This window comes from Lissotriton vulgaris, chromosome 2_1 (genome assembly GCF_964263255.1).
Source record: "Lissotriton vulgaris chromosome 2_1, aLisVul1.2, whole genome shotgun sequence".
Lineage (NCBI taxonomy): Eukaryota > Metazoa > Chordata > Amphibia > Caudata > Salamandridae > Lissotriton > Lissotriton vulgaris.
The window spans coordinates 2,076,746,775-2,076,771,725 of NC_141687.1; the positions used below are offsets into that span (position 1 = coordinate 2,076,746,775).

General features: G+C 42.7%; 1 protein-coding gene across 1 annotated transcript in view; it reads right to left on the reverse strand.

Annotated features, from left to right (window-relative positions):
• MYO5C (myosin VC) overlaps positions 1-23,936 on the reverse strand; it is a 971,652-nt gene extending 947,716 nt beyond the window's left edge. Inside the window, exon 1 of the mRNA XM_086958305.1 lies at positions 23,611-23,936. Coding sequence (XP_086814431.1) covers positions 23,611-23,637 — 27 coding nt within the window. The 5' untranslated portion in view covers positions 23,638-23,936. The remainder of the gene's footprint in view (positions 1-23,610) is intronic.
• Between the last annotated feature and the right edge of the window lie 1,015 nt (positions 23,937-24,951).

Sequence of the window (24,951 nt, forward strand, 5' to 3'; positions counted from 1 at the left end):
TCTGGGATACCATAAGGGCACGAAATAGACCGGATAGCGACCTTATAACCTGCAGTATTTCGGGCGAGGTATGGGAGGCTCATTTTTCCAAACTTTACTCCTGCCATAACGACCTGAACGGAAGAGGGTCTTTCCAATCCTCTCCCTTCACTAATTATATTCATCTCCCTAGTGACCCTGACTTTACTTTGAAGGAAGTAGAATATGCTATTAACTCCATCATTCCACAAAAAGCCGCAGGACCAGATGGCATCCCCGGGGACCTGCTAAAATCCGATGGTGTTAATTGGGGCAAATTAATACACTCCCTCCTTCTTGCCATCTGTAGGGGTGCCCCAATTCCCGTGTCTTGGAAGGGGGCAGAGGTGGTTCCCATCCACAAGAAAGGCCCTAGGGATGATCCGTCCAATTACAGGCCGATTAGCTTACTAGATGTAAGCCAAAAAGTTGTCGGTAAAGTTATTCTACTCAGGATACTCAACTGGGTAGATGAAAACAAAATACTTACCGACTTTCAGGCCGGTTTTAGAGTAGGCACCGGTACGATAGAGCAGGCCTTCAGGCTTATGATGATTTACTGGAAGGTGGTAGTGATAGGCAAGGGCAGTCTTTATCTCGCATTCATCGACTTAAAGACTGCCTTTGACCTTGTCCCCAGGGACTTGTTGTGGAAGGTGTTGGCCAACATGGGGCTTCCAGAGTATCTTTTATCCCTATTGGTCAGGCTCCATCAGGACAGCTTTGCCCAAATTAGGTGGGGCTCTGGAGGGGAGAAAACGGGCTGTATCCCGGTCGAGAGAGGGGTACGCCAGGGATGTGTTCTGGCTCCCACCCTTTTCTCTTTGTACATCAATGGGGTGGTTGAGCACCTACTTAAATCACCATCCGACGAACCATCCCTGGCGGGGGTACGCATACCGACCCTCCTCTTCGCGGACGACACGCTCCTAATCTCCAAGACCCCAATGGGACTACAGAAACTCTTGGATAACTTCCAAACCTTTTGTACTGACCGGGGCTTGGTTATAAATACCAATAAAACAAAATACCTCGTCCTTAATCCCCCTAAACAGCAAGTGCGTCCCCCTATCCTAAACACCGAGTTCCTGGAAAGGGTTAAAGCATTTGATTATTTAGGGATACGCATCTCAGACAAAATGGATTGGACTCTCCATCTAGATAAGATGCTGCTGAACCATAAAAGGATCACAGGTGCCCTATTGAGGGAGCAACGTTCCAGTTCGTTCAAACCAATAGGAACAGTCCTAGAGATCTACGCTGCCAAGGGTGTCAGCTCTGCACTATATGGAGCTGAACTTTGGGGCTTTGCATCTTCTCAAGCTTTACAAAAATCTGAGAACCGTTTCTGTAGACAAATAATGTCCCTCCCTCAAAGCACCCCACTTTTACCCTTATTTATGGACCTTGGCTGCACCCAGATTGGCGAAATTGCGAAATTCCGTCCTCTCCTATTATGGGCTCGTATTTGGCGGGTAGAGGAACTTAATGCCTACGCCAGAGGCCTGGAAGAAATAATGGCGTCACCACACTGGGCCAGAGTCAAATGGTTAACAGACATGAAAACCTTATTGTCGAACTTGGGCCTATTGGATTTCTGGTCAAGCAGAACCTCTCCTCCTAAACAAGTACTTAAAAACCTTTACCGGGATTGGATTCGCTCCCAAAGGCACTCTAGCACATCCATTGGTAGGCTCACAGAGGATTTTTTATTGTTTAAAGACTGTCCCAGACGAGAACCCTACCTAGACATAATCGGGAAACCGTTTGCCCGATCTTTGTATTTTAAATTTAGAACGGGCACCTTGCCATTGAATACTTTCACCAAATCATGGAAATCCTGCACAGATAAAACTGATCTGTGCCCATCATGTTTAGCCCACCCAGAGACATTAGCCCACTTCTTATTCGTCTGCAAGGAATATGCCAATCCAAGAAGGGCGTGGCTGAAGAACTTGTGCCGGCAACTGGGAACCAGGAGCCATGATGTGGCAATTAGGATTCTTGTTTCGGACAGCTATGTACCCTACGCCTGTGCCCTAACAAAATTTTTATTTTGGGCTTGGGCTATTCGAGCCAGAAAGCTTAAATACTCCGTTTAATCTCTTTTTAAACAATATTAATTCTAGTAAATGTTATACTTTTTTGCTATTAACTGGAAATGTGTTGCCAAATTTATTATTAACTACCAATTTTTTTTTTTTTAAAACTTGCTTTTATGATAATGGAATTTTATCGAAATAAAGCTTTTTGACTTTGACTTTGACGTTTTACATTCCTTTTTGGATTCAGGGGTTAACAGGTTTGGCTGTTCCCAGAACCTGCTCAAACCCGGTTCTGAGAACCATCTACGAATATGGACCAACCTTGGGAAAGTAACAAAAGTATCAAGAGTAATCAATTCACTTAATGCTGGTCTATATATTTGCAGTTCCTCCATGGTCCATATTCTTATCCAATGGGAAAGGGTCATCCAAATGGCCCTATGCTCAATCTGCCTAATGCCCAAAACAAGCATTAGGGGCATCATCACAGGTGTATTTTGTGGTAGGGCAGTAAACCTCCTCAAGATCTTGTTTTCCCCCATAGTTAGAGGTAAGAGGGCCCCCCCACCCCCACCCCAGAACTCCACGCCATATAGGGCAGGCGCTTGGGCCCTAGATTTATGAACTTAGAATGCTGGTGTAATAGCCTTGGACGTAGTAGAGAAAAGTTTTTGTTGTAACTGGAGCTGCATTTTGTATAAGGATTGATTTAGATTTTGTAATCTGTGGATTCCATGAAAATTTGGAGTCAATAGTTACCCCAAGGTATACAAAATTTGAAACACGCTCCAAAATTACTCCGTTCAAATGCAATTTGCTTTTAAAGCATTTATGGGGTCTGATGGTCTTTTATTTAGTTTTTACTGGATTTATTTCCAGACCCTTTTGCCTACAATACACGTCCAATGAATTTAGGTGGTTTTGGAGACCCTTAGATGTTTGAGAAAACAGAATGCTATCATCGGCAAAGGTTAGTGCCCAGATATGTTTACCTCCCAATTTCGGGGAATCATGATTGGCTTTTTGGAGGGACTCTATCATATCATTGACGTATAAGAGAAATAGGGTGGGCGCCAGGACACAGCCCTGGCACACCCCCCCCCCCCTTTTTACTGGTATCTCTTCCGTCAGCTCTCCCCCTTTCCGCCACCGCACTTTCGCAAACGTATTCTCATGGAGCCTAACTAGCTGCATTACGATGTTATTCAGGACCCCTTGCTGGAGTAGGTTGGCCCATAGTAGGTCTCTAGGGATGGAATCAAATGCGGCCTTTAAATCTATAAAGGCCACATACAGATGACCACGTCTTAACCTTGTATATTTCCATGCTATGATTATTAACCTGATCTATGGTGCTTATTCTCTTCCTTACACCAGCTTGGGCTGGGGAAAGCACATTATTATCTAAAATCCACTCATTAAGTCTTTCTAAGATCTGTTTTGCATAGACCTTTTGTAATATATCTAGTAAGCTAATAGGTCTATAATTAGCGGGATCGTCCCTAGAACCTTTCTTATAGATTGGGACAATCTCTGCTCCTTTCCATGAGTCAGGGAAGGGCTGACCTCTAGCGATTTAATTGCAGAGAAGGAATATATATTGGGCCCATACATCTATCTCATGTTTAAACAGATCACCCGGGATCTTATCGGGCCGGGATCTTTAGAGGATTTTATGGCAGCATTTGCCTTTGTTGTCCCTGCCGTACTAAATTGAAGAGGTGTGGTTTGATTAGGTAACAAGAGAGTTTTGATACTAACTGGGGAGCCTTCGGTCAAATGTGCCGGAAGGGCATATAGGTGGGTAAAATGATCATATCAAGACCTAGGATCCAGATTATAGTCTTGAGCCAGGGCATTTGCCTTGGTGCCATTTGCGATAATCTTCCAAATCAAAAACTGGTCACCCCTCGTAGTAGCTTCTAGCAATTCTTCCCAGCTTTGATCTTCCCACCTTCTACATGCGACATTCTGGACTTTGTTATACACATCCCTTGATTGCCTAATCAGAGAAATCTCCTTAATGTTCAGGGCCTTAACTAAATTTTGCTTGGCAAGGACACATTCAGTGTCAAACCATGGGTTAGTCAGCTCGAACTTGGTATCGTGTTTGGTGTTCCCAGACACTGGCTTAGTTAGATAAGGCTTTATACTATCCATCAACATCTGGTGGGTCTGAGTTATAGTTAGACCTCCAGAACGCTCTTTTAAAAAGGGTAATACTAAGTCAGCAAAAATACTGTAAACATGCGTAAGTGGTTCAATCTTGCCCAGAATGGATGGCCATTTTAGTGCCCTCCTAATATTTGAAACCTCAGGCTGAATCACCTCTACGTCCCTACCCATTTGGGGTGGGGAGTGCAGCAGAAAAACTTTCCCTACCAGATCTAGACACATGGGGAAATGATCACTTTCTCTTCTGCTACTATCCACCTTAAAATCTTGCACAAGGTCCCAATGACAAATACTTAACATGATATAATCTATACTGGATGATGCTAGCCCTTTTGAAAACGCAGTTGAACATTTAGGGTCTGAGAAGGTTCTACTCTTACACGATCTTAATCCCTTTTCAATAGTAAAATTAAATATTTGTAATGCAGAGGCAGAGAGTCTTATCATTTCTTCCGTCCCTAGAAGAGGGATGCCTATAGCTAAATCTTGTTCTTCGGTAACCATATTTACTCCCTGCAATGGCTCGTAACAACAGTTAAAGTTACCTCCGAGTATGATAAGCTCATTGGGAGGAATAGAATCAAAGGCTTCCTCTAATTGGGTGATTATTGCCGATTCCTTTGAGGGTTCTCTAGGTCTTATATATATATATATTAAACAAATGAAGCCTATACTTGATCAGAAATTTAAAACTAAGACCCAAGATATCATCAGAGGCAGTGGGAAAAGTAACTACAGAAGCATTTATGTTATTTTTTATCCAGATTAGAAGGCCTCCAGATGGTCTTCCTCTAACTGATTGGTGAGCCTCTAAACTGAATGTCCTATAGCCAACTTTAAACAGAGGTTCCCTTGCCCAGGTTTCTTGAAAAAGACAAAAATCAAAGGAATCAGTTAAAATCTGCCAATCAGGTTCTTGTAATTTACTGGCAAGTCCTGCTATGTTCCAAGATACCATCTTTATTTGGTCTGGAATGGAGTATGGTACTAGGATATCAAGGCTATCACGTTTAGATGTAGAGTCTATAAGTGCTTCAGTTCAGAGGCAAGTATTAATAAAGTGCGTAGATCTTCTAAGATCATAATGTCATTTAATTGTTTCCCCTCCCGTTTATGTCCTTCACATGAGGTATGCATTCCAAGATGGTCAACAGGCTGTGAATCCCAATGTGCCTCAGGCAGAAGATGCATTGTGTCACTCACTTCAGAATATGGGTTCCATGCTTGGGGTAGTCAATCAAAAGCTTCAAGGTCACTATAGCACCTTAAATTATCAGTTCGATAGGGTCACTGATTCAGTCAGTTCTACTTTGCCTAATGATAATTCTTGATTCAAAGAGGGAGTCAGATCTTAGATTCATAATAATTAAGTTCTCAACGTAGTCTTTAGAGCAAAAAGATACCCTTATATCGTCTAAATTCCTAGTACCCGAGGGATCCTTTCCACATTTTTTATATCAGATCTTATTATAGAAAGACATTGCCTATCCCTCCTGATCCAGTGTATTACTTTATTTACAAGTGACACCCTGTCTTCTCTGCTATTCAGGGCTAACGTTGGTACATTAGTTAAGAAAACATGGTACACTTTTTTATCTTCTCTAATTGGGGTGTAACGGCCCTGACCAGCTCTTTGGTTCCCCTTCTGAGCACCAGGGCCCTTTCCCCAACTCAATGACTCCCCCCCCCCCCCCCAAGGCCTGGGTGGGTGTTGGATTTCCGGATTTCTATTTACATGCTTACTTAGTTTTATCCCCAGAAGAGAACAGTCTTAATGGGCCAGTTCTCCTATGGGACTCCAGGATAGTTTTGGTGTACAATTTTGGGATAGGGTATGTACTTTGGTTTGTGGCCTGGTTAGTAGATTGACTTACAAAAGTTCTATCTGACATTTTAGGTGCCCAATTCCCTATATTAGCGCACTCAAGTTTCTTTCCTATTTGGGATTTGCCCCCTTAATCGGAACTGCGGTTCCTGAATCTTTGGATGGTCGGTTTATTAGTGCCTCAATCATTCTTTGAATTATTATAACCTCTTCCTGAACAATATTAAGCTTTTCATAGAGGTCCTGCACCAGTTCATGGGTAGGGTTTACTTCACTCTGCGGAGCTTGCTTTATTGGGCCCAAACTGATTGGTCTAGTTCCATCTTCCCCCACTGAACAACCTGCTTGGGTTTCCTCCTCGCTATCCTCTAGGGGCAAGTATCTGTTTGAGCACTCTATATTCACTACCTCACTGCATGATAGGCTATGCTGGTCCCTTTCTATATTACCGCAGTTACTCGAAGTGGGAGAGGGAGTTGTACCTGAAACCCGTCCTGCCTTTGATGGGGAAGTAGGTAGTGTTTACGCTGGTTTTTTATTGTGAGATTGGTGCACAATAATAGATGGACTGTTTGCCTTTATCATACCAACTTTTTCCTTCCTGCTGTAACAGGAAGACATTTTACTTTTTCCTTTGGCACTGCTCTCTTTCCCAGTTGATAACATACTCTCTACCTCCTCAATTAATTCATCAATGGCAGCAAGGGTACAGCTTTCAGAGGCAGATTTTACTAACTTTTGTGTTTTTGCAATCTTTTTTCTCCCGGTGATCGTGTCAGCGGCTTTCCTCTTCCCCATTATGCCTTTTTAGTTAAATAGGAACATCTACCTCAACTGTTTAATCAGTATAGAGGGAGCAGTTTGAGGTAAAATTACAACATATTCCCATTTATATCGATTATACCAAGTACAATAAGTTAAAATATCTAAATATAACCTTTAATAACCACCATTTGCCAGAAGATGTATGGACCTCTCATATCCGTGAGCTCTATGCAGGGAATGGGACTACGGGTATTGATAACTCCATATATGCTACACCTGAAGATATTGAATTCTATCCCTCAGAAAAAGAAATAGAGATGGCTATAAAAAATATGCGTCCATCGGGGGCTATGGGCCCGGACGAACTCCCCATGACGGTCCTTAAACAAGATCCTTTAAGATGGAGTAAAATCTTGTACCCCTTGTTTAAGGCTTGTCATCTCTCCAAAAGTGTACCTGCATCTTGGAGAGGAAGTATTTTGGTCCCCATCTTTAAGAAGGGTACAAGGGATAGCCCTAGTAATTACCGCCTGATTGCGCTCCTCGACTCCATCGGAAAGGTTTTTGCGAAATGTCTTCTTAGTTCCCTCTCTGATTGGGTCGAGGAAGGCAATATCCTGCCGTTTGAACAGACCGGTTTCCGTCGGGATCATGGTACGCTAGATAATCTCACCGCCCTTCATGTGATCACGGATAAATATGTCCAGGTGAGGGGAGGAGTGGTGTATGCCGCCTTTATTGATTTCTCCACAGCGTTCGATAAAGTAGATCGTGGAACGCTGTGGAGAAAATTGGCGACGCTTGGTGTCCCTTCCCTCCTGTTGGAACTGGTTCGGTCACTACATACTGAGACCTGGTGCAGGATCCTAATGGGGGGCGAAAGGGAGCTTTCTGCCAAAATACCATCTCGGAATGGCCTTAAACAAGGCTGCTTATTGGCTCCCCTTTTGTTCTCCTTATATACGGTTGATCTCCCTGCCGCCGTGTCTGCCAGTGAGGGGATTGCCCCGATGGTGGGAGGGATTCCAATATCCTGCCTGATGTATGCCGATTACGTTCTTATTCTCGACTTGACCCCAAGCGGTCTTGAAAAACGGCTACTGGCTCTCCATGCTTTCGCTGATGATCATCACATGAAGATTAACATTACCAAAAGTAAAGTGATGTGTATAGCTGGTAGGAAGAAGTGCCGTTCCACAAATTACGGTTGGGCTATCGGCGGGCATAAATTGGAGGTCGTAACCTCCTACACTTTCTTGGGAAAAATATTTACGGCTAATATGAGTGAGAAGCTCCACATAGAGCACTGCTCTCGCAAGGCTCTTGCCCATGGCAATGGTTTAAAATCTCTATACCATGCAACGGGGAAAAGGCATTTTTCTAGTCTTCTAGAAGTTTTTAGAGCAAAAATCCCCGCAACTATCTTGTATGGTATTGAATTAATAGAGGTTAAAAACTGGGACTTTTGCCATAAGATTGAGGGGAAACTCTTAAGATCCCTCTCTACCCTTAACAATGCTTGCCCACTTGCCGCTTGTAGGCTAGACTTTGGACTCAGGAGTACCTGGGTTCAGGGTCTCTGTGTCCTAATAAGATGGGTGGCCAGTTTGGCTAGAGCGGGAGTAGGGACCCTGCGAGCCCTCCTCAAAAGTGAACTACTGGGCAATTTTAAAGAGTTCTCTAAACTCGTAAGTAACTTTAGAAGGGCTGTAACGCTACTTAAACTTGATGAAAGTGTTCTGTTCTCCTACTCTCCCTCACAGCTAAAACTTGTTCTCAAGGAGGCCTCGTGGGAGTCTTGTTTCCTCTCTGATAAAAAGTTAGTTGGTGACAAAAGGAACGTGGAACCTCTCATTTCTTCCTATAGATTGAAGCAGCCACAACCCTATGCCCTATGGAATCTACCGCATGGTATACGTAGATTTTGGTTTTTGTTACGTTATGATTTAATTCCACTAAATCTACTGTTATCCAAATGGCATGGCACTTCTGCTTTGTGCAATTTATGTAAACTGAACATCCAGGACTGTATGCATGTATTATTGATTTGTCCCATGCTCCGTAATTTGCGCAATCGATGGCTAAAAGTAATTTGTTTCCGCCTTAGCATTGTCACTTTAAAGGACTTTCTTCATGCACTTTATTGCCCTCCGAACGAAATGTTCTGTTCTTATATTTTTAACTTTTTTAAAGGATTTTTAGCTATTTATTAATATGTAACTGGAGATATCTTGTCTGTCCGACCTTGTTAGATTAACTTCCCGGTGGATACCACTTGTGGATTGTATCTTGTTTCTCAAGCTTTTTGATTTCTTGTGTACTTGTTGTTGTTTATTGTACAATTTATGTGGCCCTCTTTGAGAGCCGAAACATAATAAAATTACTTACTTAACCACCATTTGATAAAAAGACAACCAAATAATAATATTGATATATTATGCGAGGTACCAAGAACAAATTTAAAAAATGAAACAAAAAAGTGTGAATCACAGATGCTTATCAGCAATGAGATGCCTACATAAAAAGTTATAATAAAGCCTTTCTTCAATCGATAGAAATGTCTATTCAGTCTTACCACAGATATTGAATAAAGGCCAAGGGAGTAGTGAAGAGAGTAAAAGCAAAAGGGTATGGCCCAGCCGGCCTTTTTCGGGCTTTGACGGGCGCGGACGGGCCCGCCCTTGGCCCTTGACAAAATTATACAATTATATGTAGCAATTATCTTATTCCTGGTCCTCATATGATAATTGCCTATCCTCCAAGCATCCCAGTCCCTTTCAGCATAAAACAAGATCCATTGGAGGACGAAGGAGGTTTGACTGGCAGCAAAGGGCAAATGAAATAAGAATAAGATAGTTAAATGACCGACACAAACTCAGTATACCAACGCTACATCAACGCCTTTGCGCTGCACTGAACCAGTGCATCTCCATCAGTGCAAAAGTATCGCCACTGCTGCAAGGATTGAGGACATCGCATTGCCAACGATGTGGTATATCGCCTCCATTCCTGATGCATTTCCGACTTTGCACGGCTCTGACCCAAAGCATCGCATATATCCTAGAGATCGATGCTCATACATCGCCTTCTTTCCTTCTCGCATCTCGACGACAACCAGTATTGTTTCAGTGGGCCAAGGCAAGTCCCTGTATCCAACTTGCGCTCTATCACGGTATGGCTGAACCTTGGATTTGACCCAATCCAGTGGGAAGAGATAGCCCCGTTTGGCACGTTATTGTTTCAAGCACTTTACTTCAAGATATTCTTTAAAAATTCATAACTCCAGTTCTACTTATAGCATTTTGTTGTTTTGTTCGTTAAATTAAGCTCTAATTTCTGATCTGGTGTGGTAACTTTCGGTGTGGTGTTTTCACTGTTGTATTGTTTGAAGTATTGCACAAATAGCTTACACATTGCCTCTTAAGTTAAGCTCGACTGCTCTATGCCAAGTTACCTGAAGGTGAGCACAGGCTAATTTAGTGTGTGTATCTGAATTATTCTGACATGGATTGTGGTTCCAGCTTGGACAGGCTGCATACCTCTGCCAACCAATAACCCATTTCTCACCCGCTAGTTCACTGCTCCATTCATTCACATACGTCATTGTTCATTTATCTAGTTATGTTCTAGTATCTCCTGGTGACATTAGTATAGAGGGTTCAGAAGAGTTATTCATGTAGTGGGAAGGAGCGTAGGTGTTAAGGCAGGGTGAAATTTATTTTTCTTGTGTTCTGATTTGCTGATGAAATTATACATTTACTCATATGAACGTAAGGCTCCGGTCTCTGTAGTTCATATGTCAATTAATGTATAAAAGCCTTTGATTTTGGGGGTGAGCCAGAAGACTTTCCTATTCTACTAGGGATGCTGTCCATTTATCTATTAATTTTGTTGCCCACTTGGGACTTAGAATAAATCCTGATTTTTGCATACTCTGCATAACTCTCAGCATTTGAGAGTCTTCATGGCATTGACTCTGATCTGCTTTAATTTTGAATTTTGTAAAACAAACCCCTTTAATGTTTCAGTGCTCTAGAACTCATTAATTGATTGGGCCCATTTAATTCATCTTAATTATTTAATATATTGTATTTTTAATTTTTGGTGCTTAGGGAGGTGTATGAATGGGGTGACACATTGCCGCAAGAAACTGAGGTTTGACACCGTCTTCGATCCAGTGAAATGAGGTAACGTTTATGGGGTACCATTTGCTCACAAAGAAATATGATCAAAAACTGAAATAGTTGGGTCTTGAGCTTATGTCAAGTCAAGTAAAGTCAGAGAATTTATATAGCGCGCTACCTACCCAGAGGGTCTCAAGGCGCTTAGAAAGGTGAGGAGCATTACTTGTCAAATATCCACGTTTTAAGTTGTTTTCTGAATGCTAGGTGGTTCTGGGTGAGGCGAAGGTAAGCGGGGAGTGAGTTCCATGTTTTAGCAGCCAGGTATGAGAAGGATCTGCCTCCCATGGTGGTCCTGTTGATGCGAGGTACAGTGGCGAGGGCTAGGTTGGAAGAACGTAGTTGGCGTGAGGGGGTGTAGAAGGACAGTCGTGAGTTGAGGCATTCTGGTCCGATGTCGTAGAGTGATTTGTGTGCGTGAGTTAGCAGTCGGAAGGTGATTCTCTTATTGACGGGCAGCCAGTGGAGGTCTTTCAGGTGACCGGAGATGTGTTCGTTGCGCGGGATGTCTAATATGATTCTGGCTGAGGCGTTTTGGATTCGTTGGAGTTTCTTCTGGAGTTTAGCGGTAGTACCTGCGTAGAGGGTGTTTCCGTAGTCCAGTCGGCTCGTGACTAGAGCATGGGTGACTGTTTTCCTTGTTTCGGTGGGGATCCAGCGAAATGTTTTTCTGAGCATGCGAAGAATGTTGAAGCAGGAAGAGGATATGGCGCGGACTTGTCTGTTCATTGAGAGTGAAGAATCCAGGATGACGCCTAGGTTCCGTGCGTGGTCTGTCGGGGTGGGTGCTTTTCCAAGGGCTTCCAGCCACCAGGAGTCGTCCCATGCAGAGGGGGATGTCCCTAAGATGAGGACTTCTGTTTTGTCTGAGTTCAGTTTCAGACGGCTTTGTCTCATCCATTCGGCAACTTCTTTCATTCCTTCGTGTAGGTTAGTTTTGGCGGTGCTGGGGTCATTGGTGAGAGAAAGGATAAGTTGAGTGTCATCCGCGTAAGAGATGATGTTGAGGTTGTGTTGGCGGGCGATGGCCGCGAGGGGGCTCATGTAAACGTTGAAGAGGGTGGGGCTGAGTGAGGATCCTTGAGGTACGCCACAGATGACTTCAGTGGCTTCGGACTTGAATGGTGGGAGGCGGACTCTCTGGGTTCTTCCGGAGAGGAATGAGGTGATCCATTCAAGTGCTTTTCCTTGTATTCCGATGTTATTGAGGCGTTGTAACAGGGTGCTGTGGCAGACTGTGACGAATGCTGCAGAGAGGTCGAGGAGGATGAGGGCGACTGTGTCTCCATTGTCCAATAGAGTTCGAATGTCGTCTGTTGCTGCGATGAGGGCGGTCTCAGTGCTGTGTTTTGCTCGGAAGCCAGATTGTGAGGAGTCGAGGGATTTGTTGGCTTCGAGGAAAGCGGCGAGCTGGTTGTTGACGGCTTTCTCGATGACTTTGGCCGGGAATGGAAGGAGCGAAATGGGGCGTGAGAGACTGAGCACTGTGCATGTCTGGGGCAGATTGTTGCAGAGGCGAGATGCCACTACTGCGAATCACCTATGGCTCCTGCTTTTTCTCCTGGCACTAGGTGTGACCAGTTGACCGTTTCCTGTGGCACATAGGCAACAGCAAGGGGGTGGTTGGTATTTGTGTACCTTTTCCTGGAGGTATTTTAAAGTGAACCGCTCCAAGCATTAGTAGGCCATACAAAGGACAAACTCAATTATTTTTTAATCTCAGGAGCCGGGGAACACTCTTTATTATAATTTAACATCTGGATGTTTTTCATCACAAAAATCAGGCCACCAGCTGCAATTCTGTCTTTCTGCAGTCTTTTGATCTTATGTGCATAAATACCATTGTTAATGTGGTGTAGAGTCCTTTATAAGGGATTCAGTAGAAATAATGTGTTTTTAAGACAATTCCTATCTAAGAACTGAGATGGAGCTTAGCGTCCCAAATGACTCCCAAAATTTCACAATAAAAAAACTTTAAAATCCAATAAATAGCAAAGCCAGTCTTAGTTAAAGCATGGCACCTCCTGCACTCAAATTTACGTACAAACAAACTTTTAAAATTATTTAGCAATTTTGTCAAAAACTGTCAAAAACACTAAAATTGGCCATTTGTGGTCACTTGCACAAACAATATCTCACTATGCTGCTCTTGACGCCATGCATCACTGATCAAACCAAATATGACACCATTGAGCACATCATCAATATCATTGCATAAAATATCTACAATGTGAAATTACAGATGACAATATATATTGCATCATTGAGACCTACCCTGAACTCTCATGTTTTCACACTAAATCCTAGGTATGGAGGTCGACCATGCCAACTTGCTAGTAGACCCTCGATGTGGCCATCAACCATGACTATTACTCCGTTAGGTTCCCCCGACCCAAGCCCTCTCAAGTAAGTGGAAGTCCTATTCAGAGTGTGGCCTTAGGCCTTGCCATGCACTGGTTCTACCTCACCAAACACTAAACAGGCAAAGTATGCACTTGTTCGGCCTCCCCACAATGCACTGGACACACACAGCCTTCTGTAAACTCGATGAGTGGCTTTTAGCCACTTTCTGTGCCATGTCACTTTCCCACACCGCTTTGAGTACCCAGCGGATCTCAAACATGACTAAAAAAATAAACAAAAGATTAATCCTCCTAAATTCATTTGACACCTTCGTTCAAACACAAAAAAAACAGGTTCCCACAAAAGTCACATCATGAGCATATTCTTTGAGAGTTCTTTATTCATTTACGAGCTTGGTGTAATAAAGTTCGGCAGCTCCAGCTTCTCCGGTTGTAGCTTAAAATGTCTCTGTGGAATTTAAAATTGGAAATGCTGCTAGCAGATCACCCCAAATAAATCTCTCATACTAACGGGGCTGCGCGAAATTTGAAAACAAACGAATATTCGAGTTAAACATATGCCGAATTTTCAGACAATTCGTCAAACAGCAACAAAGTCACTAACAAATTGAAATATCCATTCACAACAGAACCCGCAACTTAACCATAATTACAAAGTCGCAATAACCATCTCTGAAGTGTAATAACGATAAAATCTGCTGAAGGTGCAGTGGTAAATTACATCGAGACCTTCCCAAACAATTAACACCTGGCTGCAGTACCACTACTGACATCTAGGAGTCCTTGCACCAAATGTGAAACGCTCCTGTGTTTGCACTTCTAAGCAGCATGTCTGTCGCCACAAATATTACAATCGGTTGTAAGGCTGTAGTACCACTGTCAACAGCCAGCTGACGACAAAGATGCCACATTAATAACAAAGGCGATAACAGTTATTCTCACTAGCAACACACTTATTTAACAAAACTGAAAGCAGCTGTAAGGCTGCAGTTTCCCGGCATAGATGTCTCTCCTCAAGTTGTACAGAAGAAAAAGACTACAATCACCGTCAACACAGATATTTGAAAAAGTGCAGTGGTGTGTAGCTTCTGGAATGTCATTGATAATACTACTGGGGAAGCATTGGCTGATGATACCAGTGATGTAGTTTGTGATGGCATTAGGCAGGAGATTAGTAATACAATGGGGTGTAAAACATTATGGATGCATAACTATCCGGTGGCTTTTAGGTTTTGGATCATAACCATAACATTTCTCCAACTATATAGCTTAAAAGAATATTATTTGGTTTTGTTTTGGTATTGATCTTAGTAAATAATTTTAGTGTCTATCGACGTACATTTGTCAGTGAATTTGTGGGGTTTTGCAATGATAAAGAGCCGTCTAGGGTTTGCCACTACCTGCCTTAAGGTCCTCTGAGGGTGCATGTCACACACACAATGTTCATTAGGTGCAGGACACAGCCTTCGGCCATGTCCTGTGCCGCATACTTTCTCCCAAGGACTCACTGGGATGGTCTAGTGCACAAAAGTCAGATGGCCAATACTAAAATATATCAGCGAATCGCATTCCCAAATTAGATAAAAAATTCAGTTTGTGTACCAGGTCATGAACCCAACCATCAATGTAGTATTATAACTTCCTACTGTGAATAGTTAGGAAAACAGCTGAGTTAGTTTACATCACATCAAACGCAGAGAAGAAGCAGTGCTGCATGCCAAATGTGATGCATAATGATCCAGTTGTTTTAAAGGCACTATTCTGCAAACGTTGCTAATGGGACTTTGAATGTAAAATTCACATTTTGGGACCAAGTTGAAACACTATCTGTTGACCGAGATCTTAGCGACTCAGACTATGGGGAATTTCGATGCTCCCTGGTATGACGACTGAGGGAGCACCATGTTATTTTGAAAATTGTAGGGGTGCACCATAATCCTGAGTAGTCAGCACCCACATATTTAGAGGGTCTTACTAAAGTAGATTAGTATAACATATAGAGTGGTGCTCATTAATCAGGGACTAACGTAGTGTCTTGGTTAGGAAATAATGTTTGTTAAATGTAGAGAAACATAATCACATGTGAAATGTTGTATTAATAATGAAATGCCTTTTGAAGTATACACGTGCTTATTAATGAGTGAATTAACATAGGCTTTTACTATGAAAGATATATTGCTTACATTGGAAGTAGAATTAATGCTTAAGAGTGAGAAATTGTAATGTCATGTCATGTTAGAAATGCATTTAACGTGCAAGAGCCTGGGATATGCTGAAGCCAGCAGAGGCCTAACGGTAATTGCTTTTGTTATCCTGAGTCGAGAAGGAATGATTTTCTCTCTTCGTGAAAGTAGCTGTCCCCAGAAAATATTAAATTGTAACTTCATATGATTTCAGAGATGTTCCCATGTGTTTCAGCTTGCAGGTGCAAGGCCACAAGGCTCGTTAGGTAGAAGAGTCCATTGTTTAGGTGTAAGGATAGTAGGCGCGAGTGCAGAGGAGCTGCCAAAGAATTTGGGAGTGCAACATTCAGCGAGGAAGGTGCCTGGGACCCAAGGACACATCAACAGATGCTTGATGGAAAGGTGCCATGTTGGAAAAGTCCGAAGAACTGTACCTGCCAGCCGGGCGTACCTCTGGGCGTGTCTACTGTTTTTTGGATTTTGTATTCGGGATAGCACCCGAGGGTGGAGAGCAGATTTTGTTAGGAAAGTGACAGAGCAGGATGTAGGTAGTTGTAGAGAGAGTTTGGGGGACTTAGGGAAGAGTGGGGTGTAAGAAGGAGCACCTTAGAACGAGCTCGATAGTTAGTCTACCTGCCTAAAAAAAGTGAATGTACTTCTTTGGAAGGGATGTCACTTTAGAATAGTGTAGGGACAGACTAATTTTCTTTTCTTTTGTAAATGCAGTCCAAACTTCAAGCAGGGACTGTTCTCGGTTGCCTAATGTTACTCGAATTGCCTTTGCTTTTTATTCTGAGTCGTCTGAGAATCCTGCGTAGAATTATGTTTGCATTAGTGCCAGTCTATTTTCTGAACCTTTTGCTGAGATGTTCAACTATTTTTGGCTTTGTAATAAATCTTCAAAATTTCAGTTCGTAGTCAGTGGTCCTTTGAGGTTAATTTGGGTTTGGTTGCAAAGCTGTTCAAAGTTTTGTCGAATATATCTTCCCTTTATACTTCTAGAACTGAGAAAAAGGTCCAGTCGACCTGGTTTGGGATTCTAGAGATGGGTAAGAAAATTTAGATGAAAATCCCAGCTTCCCCACAAGCTAACTGGAATAACAACAGTCAAAATGAAAGCGAGGCAATATGAAACTAAAGAAACGAGGAATGGAGAAACACTGAATAGCATCAAGAAAATAGACTGCCGGTGCAAAAAGCTTAACTCAGCAATCTAGGAAGACAGAAGAGATCAGTGGCACCTTAAGGCAGGAGGATCTGGAAAGCACAGGTATCTTTTGAAGGACCCTGAAGAAATGCATTTTTTTCAGGCGTCCAATTGTTCTTCATGACTCCATGTTTGAGTTGCCATGTCGTGACAAAAGAGCCTTGCTCGATTTTCTGCTGATGTTTTCATCTGTCACATACACATTGCCTTCCCCGTGCCTTGCAGCTAAACCGATTCCTAAAAGGGAAAAAAGACTTGGTAACATCGCCAGAACTTGCTCTTTCATATATATATCCTGTTTTGCAAGATCCGTCTGTTGTTCACGTACATCTCCTGTTTGGCAAGATCTGTCCCAATCTATTGCGTCATCTGTTGCAGTACCAGTCCTGCCTGAACGAAGAATGACGTAACTGCAGCCCCATCCGAACTGGTTCGTTAGGGGGGGAAATATGTATATAAGGCCTGTGCGCTGCGGAGTAAAGCAGCAGCCTCCTCTGTCTTGTCTCCGACGAGCTTGGGACTCTGCTCCATAGCCCAGGCTATACTAATAAATATTGTCCTTTCAGCAGACGAAGGCTCCGGTGTCTCTCTTTATGATATAAGGAGGGTATAGTAGATTCAGGTGGTCCCCCTGCTGCCGAGACCTAGTAGCTGGGTATTTTCAGTTCTACAACTCAAAGGACGAGTGTAGCACAAACAAAATATATGAGCAGTGAAGGGGCAGGTCAAGTGCAAAGTGGATGAATGTGACACATCTAAAGCTGCCTGTGTCAGTCCTGAGCCAGACCATGGTGAGTCCTAACTGTATCTTCTTCTAACAATGATGTACAAAACTTTACAGGCTCAAACGTGCATGCATGTACTTTTCTGTAGAATATGATTATCAAGCAGATTCAGTAAACTTTGGCAAAGTTATTAGTGAGCCAGAGAAAGCATTTCCATCTAACTGCAAATTAACAATAACTTCAGATACCCAAAAACTAACTCATTAATAATGAGTTGGCAATAATACTTTGTAATTACATCACATTAATATGATGGGCTACATTATAACTGACAGCCAACAGATGTCCTCACAGACAATACCTAGAAATCAGAGGCTGCAGTACCACAGCCAGGTGGATGCTTGTGCATAGATCGTAGAGAATAAAGGCTGTTGCAGGATCTACCACTTGGTTTTGTTTATTCCGTAGCATATAAGAAAAAGAGAGAGAGAGAGAAAGCAATAGGAGATCGTAATGGTCATGTTTCACCTAGTTCAGTGGTTCTTAACCAGTGATCCGGACACCTCTACGGGTCCGCAAAGCCTACTTAAGGGGTTCACAACTGCTTAGAAAAATTAATCATATTAACAAACTAATAAAGTGTATATAACCAAAGAAGCAAAATGTACAATTGAAAATAATAAAGATTGTGTAAATATGATTGAATTTAAAACTGGAAGCTAAGAATTAGGGTAGGATCCTCAGATTGATTTATGGGAGCAGTGCAAGTGCATCAACCAGCAGAAAGAATGGATGATGAGTGGCCTCAATTACATTTAGGAAAGCTACACCTTCCCATTCAAATTTAGATTGTTTAAATATGAAATATTTCATCATTTGTATATTTGGTTAAATCCTTGTTTCTCTTTATTTTTGATGGTTTTTTTTCAAATTTTTAAAAATGCTTATGCAAGGTCACTGGAGTACAGTAATTATCCAGAGTAGGTCCCCAGATTCCAAAAATAATTCAGTTGGGGTCCCCGGGTTGCAGTAATGATTAAGTGAGGGTCCACGTAAGTTAAAAGATTAAGAACCACTGACCCAGTTTATACTTTCAGTACTATATTATCTAAAACATTTACAAAACCTTGCTGTGGTACACCCAGCCATATCAATAATAAATCATTAAATTTGATCGAGGTGGTAGGAGAAAGTAAGCGCCTGAGGAATGATAAGCATACAGAAATAGGGAAAGCTAGAGATAGGGAAAAGGAAATGAAAAAATACATTGTTATAAACCATTTCAATCTTTTAGAATTTAAATAGGTATGCCAACTTCAACTGAAAGATTACAGGCTGGCTATGTGTTTGGCACGTAAAAACTCACTCTCTGGCTAGATTTCAACAGCTCAACATCTCCCTCAAATGAGGACACAAACTTTCGCCATTCTTCCAGAAATGGGGAAAGTGGCAAGAAATGCATCCATGGATGAATGTATTTTATATATCAAGTAAGAACTTTTTCTACTGTGAGCTCTGTGAAATAATAATAATAAATAAGTTTATAGAGCGCCTGGCGACGCCATCCTGGCGTGTCCCCGCGCTGTAAATCAATTTTAAATTCTATGGCTCACTGACATGTTGAGCCACACAAAACTGGATTTGTCATAAGGGACTCAGGGAAGATCCATGTTAGGCTGGGAGATACAGGCATGCTTCTCTGTGCTAGATGTGAAACCCACCGATAAAGTATGCCATACTGGGTATGTGAGGGTTTGTGATACAACACAAATACAATACTAAATATGATTCCGTGGGGGATTTCGCTGTTCCTTAAGAGTTTTTTGGCTTTTCTTATAAGTTTATGTCTTTTTACGGGGCATGAAAATTAAAAAAAGAGCGTCCTCTGGGATTTCTTTATAAAGACTTTTATACACACCTGATCATAACAACCCCACTACATACACACCACAACCATTCATAAAGGTCACCGCCAACCTGGTGGCTACAGTATTTTGGCACAAAAACTCATTAAAGGTCAATATTGTTTGCAATTTCCTGAGACAATTTATTATAACTTTTTTTTTAAAAACAGGAGAAGACTCAATAAAACCATTTATATTCAGAGATAATCACAGGCATAATATTACACAATAAACACAATTGGTCGCATAAGTAACAATTAAAAACAAATTGTAACTAAAAAACACGAGAGATAAAACAGACAGTTATCTTTGTATTTGGGGCCATACCCCAGATTTACAGTTATATAAACACGCCCTGATATCTTGTAGACCATCAACATCTAGGGTGATGTCCGTGCAACTGGGTTTATGGCAACAAAAAAAGAAGTGTCAACACGTTTCGAAGGCTTTATCTTATTCCACCTTCTTTATCAAGACTCAAATATGAAATACTCCTGTTCTTTGTGGATCTATAAACATTGTTACTTATGTTACTAATTGTGATTATTGTGGAATATTATGCCTGTGATTATCTCTGAATATCAATGGTTTTATTGAGTCTTTCCCTGATTGTTTTTTTTGTTTAAATTATAATAAATTGTCTCAGGAAATTGCAAACATTATTGACCTTTAATGAGTTTTTGTGCCAACATACTGTAGCCACCAGATTGGCGGTGACCTTTATGAATGGTTGTCGTGTGTATGTAGTGGGATTGGTATGATCAGGTGTGTATAAAGGTCTTTATGACGAAATCGCAGAGGAGGATCTCTTTTTAATTTTCTGTTCAATCCTAGTCCTTTGGGTGTCCAAGGGTTCCTTTCTTGTTCTGAAATATTTTTTACGGAGCATGTACAACAGTCCTTTAACTCATCTCATATCCTCTATAGCAGTGTTTCCCAAACTGTGGTCCGCGGACCCCCAGGGGTCCCTGGCACATTCCCAGGGGGTCCGCAGGCAGCAGTTTTAAAAGCACTGCAAAGTATCTTGTTTAATTAGCTGTTTTCAAAGAACAATAAAAGTGTCAAGATAACAACAGTGATTAATGTCCCTGCTGGAGAGACAAGAGAGTTTTGTTCAGTGGCAGCTTTTACTGAACTAATGTAGCACAGAGGGTTAATATGCCTACTGCAAAGAACTTGTATCATGCATTTTCAAAAACATTATTTTATATGGAAACTGTCATCAAACAGCTGCTTGCAAACTGCAAGTACAAGTTAGTGACTTATGGTTTTTCTCAGTCTTTCATTATCCTGATGCTTCTAAAAAGGTTTATTTGGGTTGAAATACATTTTTATTGTTAAAGCCAATGCTAACCACTGTGTTATGTTCTGAATCCTGACTTTGTGCTTCTCCAGACCAGCACTCTTTAAAAATGCCTACCAGTATGAATTACATGTGAATTCTACACCTTGTAGTCCCCTTTGCCTTATGTAAAATTTTCTATACACTGATTGACACATATGATTTACTGTCTCTATATGTGTGTGACGTAAAGTGCTCTGACATCCTACAATGGTATGAGAGATGCTATAAAAAATGAACTACATATGACAGAAGGGGTATGGAGCGATGAGAGGCACTGTTGGAGGGTGATAGGGGGGGAATCATTGAAGAGCCCCCAGAAAGATTGTCGCATTCTTGTGCATAGTTAGGTCTTCATTTACTATTCTTTAAAAGCTAATACAATTCAATATATAATGATAAATGTGTTGTAGAATGCACCATTAGTTCCTAAAGTTCTTAAGGGGAGAGCCTCACAAAGCCCCCTTTGTAGGGGTCAGGCTCAATCACTGCACTTGGTGTGCACCGTATGGGCACTGGTTTGAAATAATTTGCCAGGGCTGCTTTGGGTTTCCAGTCTGGCCCGGGCAGGAGCAGGAGCCTTGTACTGCGAAATAAAGCCAACCATTGAAAAGTCACGGAGATGCAGCACCAACCTTCCCATTAACTTTTTTTGTTTTCTTGCAAATTCTTTTAATATAAAATACAACAGAAGTGGCGGATAGTGTCACTAGCCTCCTTGGCTTAACAGCACACTTCACCACTTCAGAAACGCAGGGCTGCACCATATTTACAAGAATATGGTGCAGCCCTGCGTTTCCCCAGCGCTGGCGCTACACTTAACAGGGGAAGATTGTTTATGTACAGGGAGGTCCCCCTTCCTGCACATAAACAATCTTGAAATGTAAATTGTCACTTCTATGTGTGCTGCTTAATGCAGCACACATGGAAGTTACAAAATTTCATTTTTTTAAAGGTGTTGATGTGCAGGAAGGGTCACCTTCCTGAACATAAACAATCCAAGGTGTTTTGCAAAAACAAAGAGAAATGAAGCATTTTACCTTGTTTCGCCAAGTTCAGACCAGGTTTTCCCTGGTCTTAATTTTGGCGCTGCTTCCCATTTATGCTGCTCTTGTAAATAGGGGGCAGTGTCAAAATCAATGGGTGTTGCAGGGAAAACGCCCATCGCAACACCCACTGCCCACCCTTTTCACGCTAAGCATTGGGTGAAAGGGGGTCTTATTTACAAGGCACCATGAAGCCACTTTAAGTGGCTTAACATTGCCTTGTAAATAAGGCAAAGCCCCTATCGCCACGGGAACATCTCAAAGTGATGTTCCCATGGTGATAGGGGCTTGTAAATATGCCCCTAAATCATTAGTAATTCGAGTATTTGTTTTGTGTGCACACATGTGTTAATTTTTTCTGAATTACCTTTAATGTTAGCAATTTCAATCCCACAAATTGCTTGGGGGTCCCCGGCTTCCAGTGGTGGCTTTATGGGGGTCCTCAGGAGTCAATAGTTTGGGAACCACTGCTCTATAGTGTTTTAGCTAATTGTGCTGTACCTGTCCTGCATGTGTGAGAATCATGTTATGTTCCTTCTATCACATGTCCTTTGCTTATTCTTTGTGTTTGTGGTTTGCCTTCTGTGCCTACGTTATACCTTCATTGTGTTGCGAATCTTGATAGGAAACGTTTATTTACAGAAAAGACAAAACAATTTGCATTATCAATGCCGGTATTAGTGTTTGATGTGAAAGAAAGGAGTTACCGTGGAATATGTCAGTTGACTTTTGGTCTAATGTTTGAAACAGTCAATATTTGAAACGGACTATATGACATTTTTTAATTTTAAAACATAGCTGTCAAGTGGTCCATGTCTTTGGCCAATTTGGGCACGCTTCACATGTTGTGGTTTTGAGTCCCCAAGGCAGCTGTTAAAAGCACAATACAAGTCCCCTCCTACAACATTGTTGGATGAAACAGTGATGGCATATGTCTCAGTTCCGGTGATGGAATATGTCGCAGACCTAGTGAAATGTGAAATGCAAAATGAAAAGTAGCCCTTGACTTTCTACCTTTGAAAAACAGGTAAACTGTGCAGTAGGGGAGAGGGCAGAGGTGGTCTTTCAAATAAAAATACGGATATTTCACTTCTAACAACCTGAACAATGCGAGTAGCATCAGTCAGATCTATCTCAAGAGAGAGACACAGCAGGAAAAACAATGTGCTGCTATCGCTCTTCCGGAACCCAACCGAGAGGTTGTTGTGATTTTAGGTGGGGCGACTGAAACCAAGCAGTAACACGCATTTCCTTGACCAAGTGCAGCCCTTGCTGCCAGAGCTGCCCTGCAAAGGCCGCCAGTGCCCGCGTCTCGTGACCTACACGTCAGTCCAAACTCCTGAATAATGCACGGTCTGGCGAACACACGCAAGAGACGTTTGAAAAGACCCGCGGAATGCGGGAGGGAGCTGTGAGCCGATGCACCGGATGAAAGAGCCCCCCTCGGGCTGGGTTGTGCCGGTCTCCATGGAGAGGAGTTCAGCATTACCACAACACACTCGGCGCACACAACCTCTGTATTAGGCGAAGTCCCGTCCCTACTGCACAGATGCAAACATCACAAAGTTTCAACTGCACTGCCCACTTACTAATTCGTGTACGAAAAAGCAGAAACATACAGTAACAATAATAGTTGGGTTCACTCTTTGAGAGAGGCCGTCCTAAACCCAATAGCAGGTGCAGTTTGGAAGGAGGGGGCGCTACAGGTAATGAGCATAGCTAAGAATTCAGCTGGGCGACCGTATACCGCCCCCCGCCCCTAGGAAGGTTCCTGTAGAGACTCTCTGTGGAGTACCCCCAGGCGTGCAGCACTTTCTTCGCAAGTGTTTACCTGTGTGTAGAGCTCTGCCAGCGCCATAGGGTGGGCCGTCCGGGGGAGGCAGATCCCAGCTGTCACCGTCGCACAGGTGAGAAGCGGACACTCCGGCCGCTCCTTCCTGCTGCATTCGCCCCCTGCCTGCTGCTAGGCTGTCCGCCGAGGGCTCCCCGGTCCTTCCCTGGCCGCCCGGGAGTGCCCGACTTCCAGACCTCGCATCAGCTGCCCAGCTGCCCAGCCTGCCCCTCCCGTCAGTCCCACGCTTGTTCACTCCTCTCTCGTGCGCTCACGGGCCACCTGAGTCTCGCGGTGCTCGCTTCCGTGAACAGGCGCGCGCCCTGGGGTGGCCGAGGGGTGCGCGCGGCGCAGTAATGCCTGTGCCTGCCCGTGGCCACGGCGCGGAAAACTTTACATTAACTTCACTACTGAAATAAGATACCCGTAAGAAATAAATTAACAAACAGAAACCACGCCCCTGCCCAAAACACTTTGATCTGAATATTGTAGAACAGGTGCATGTAACTTATAGCCTAGGTTTACAACTGAGCTACTTTACACAGCCCCACAGGCTCTAGGTTTAGGCTGCGCGTGTGCTCTTCAGGGACACACGAATTACATGTTCGGGGAGTGAGATATCACCTCTGGCAGCCCAGAGAAGCTTTCTCTCACGGAGTCCTGGTTACGCTCGATATGCTCTTTACTGGAGAACTCACGTCAATTATTTGAAGGAAACAGCAGCCACAGGCACCTAAGGGTATTTAATGTGTTCTGGGCCCTAGACATTGCCTCATGAGGACATGGGGGTCTCGTTTCCCTTTAAATACCACCAAACTCTCTGTCACATCTCACCGGCAAACTGGGCTCCAAGTGATAGGACAACGATTAATTAAAAAAAATCAGATTTACATCCGGACTGGAAGTAGGTCCTGGGAGTCAAAAATGTGAAAAGTTATGAACAGCCAAAGTGCCTCCAGACTCTGCAGCCCTGCCTCCAGGTGTAACTTAGATTACTTACCACACTCTTCAGAGCTCCTGTTCCAGGTTTTCATTGTCCACGTCCTAACCCTGTGAACATTCTAGTTAAAGAGACAGGCAGTTTCCCATAGACTTACATTTTTCATCTGTTTATAACACTTTGATTTTAGAATAGAAGACATTGAATTTTTTTGTCCTTTCTCGGTTCTGAAATAATCTACCCCCCCCCCCCCCACTACTCATCAGATTGAAGCTACACTCTGCTACTTTCAGAAATACCAACACTGACCTGAAGCGATACTGAAGCGATACCTAGTCTAGGGGTGATGTCCATCACCAGAAAAACAATGGGCCATTTTCTCTACGTCTCGTCTTCCTCGT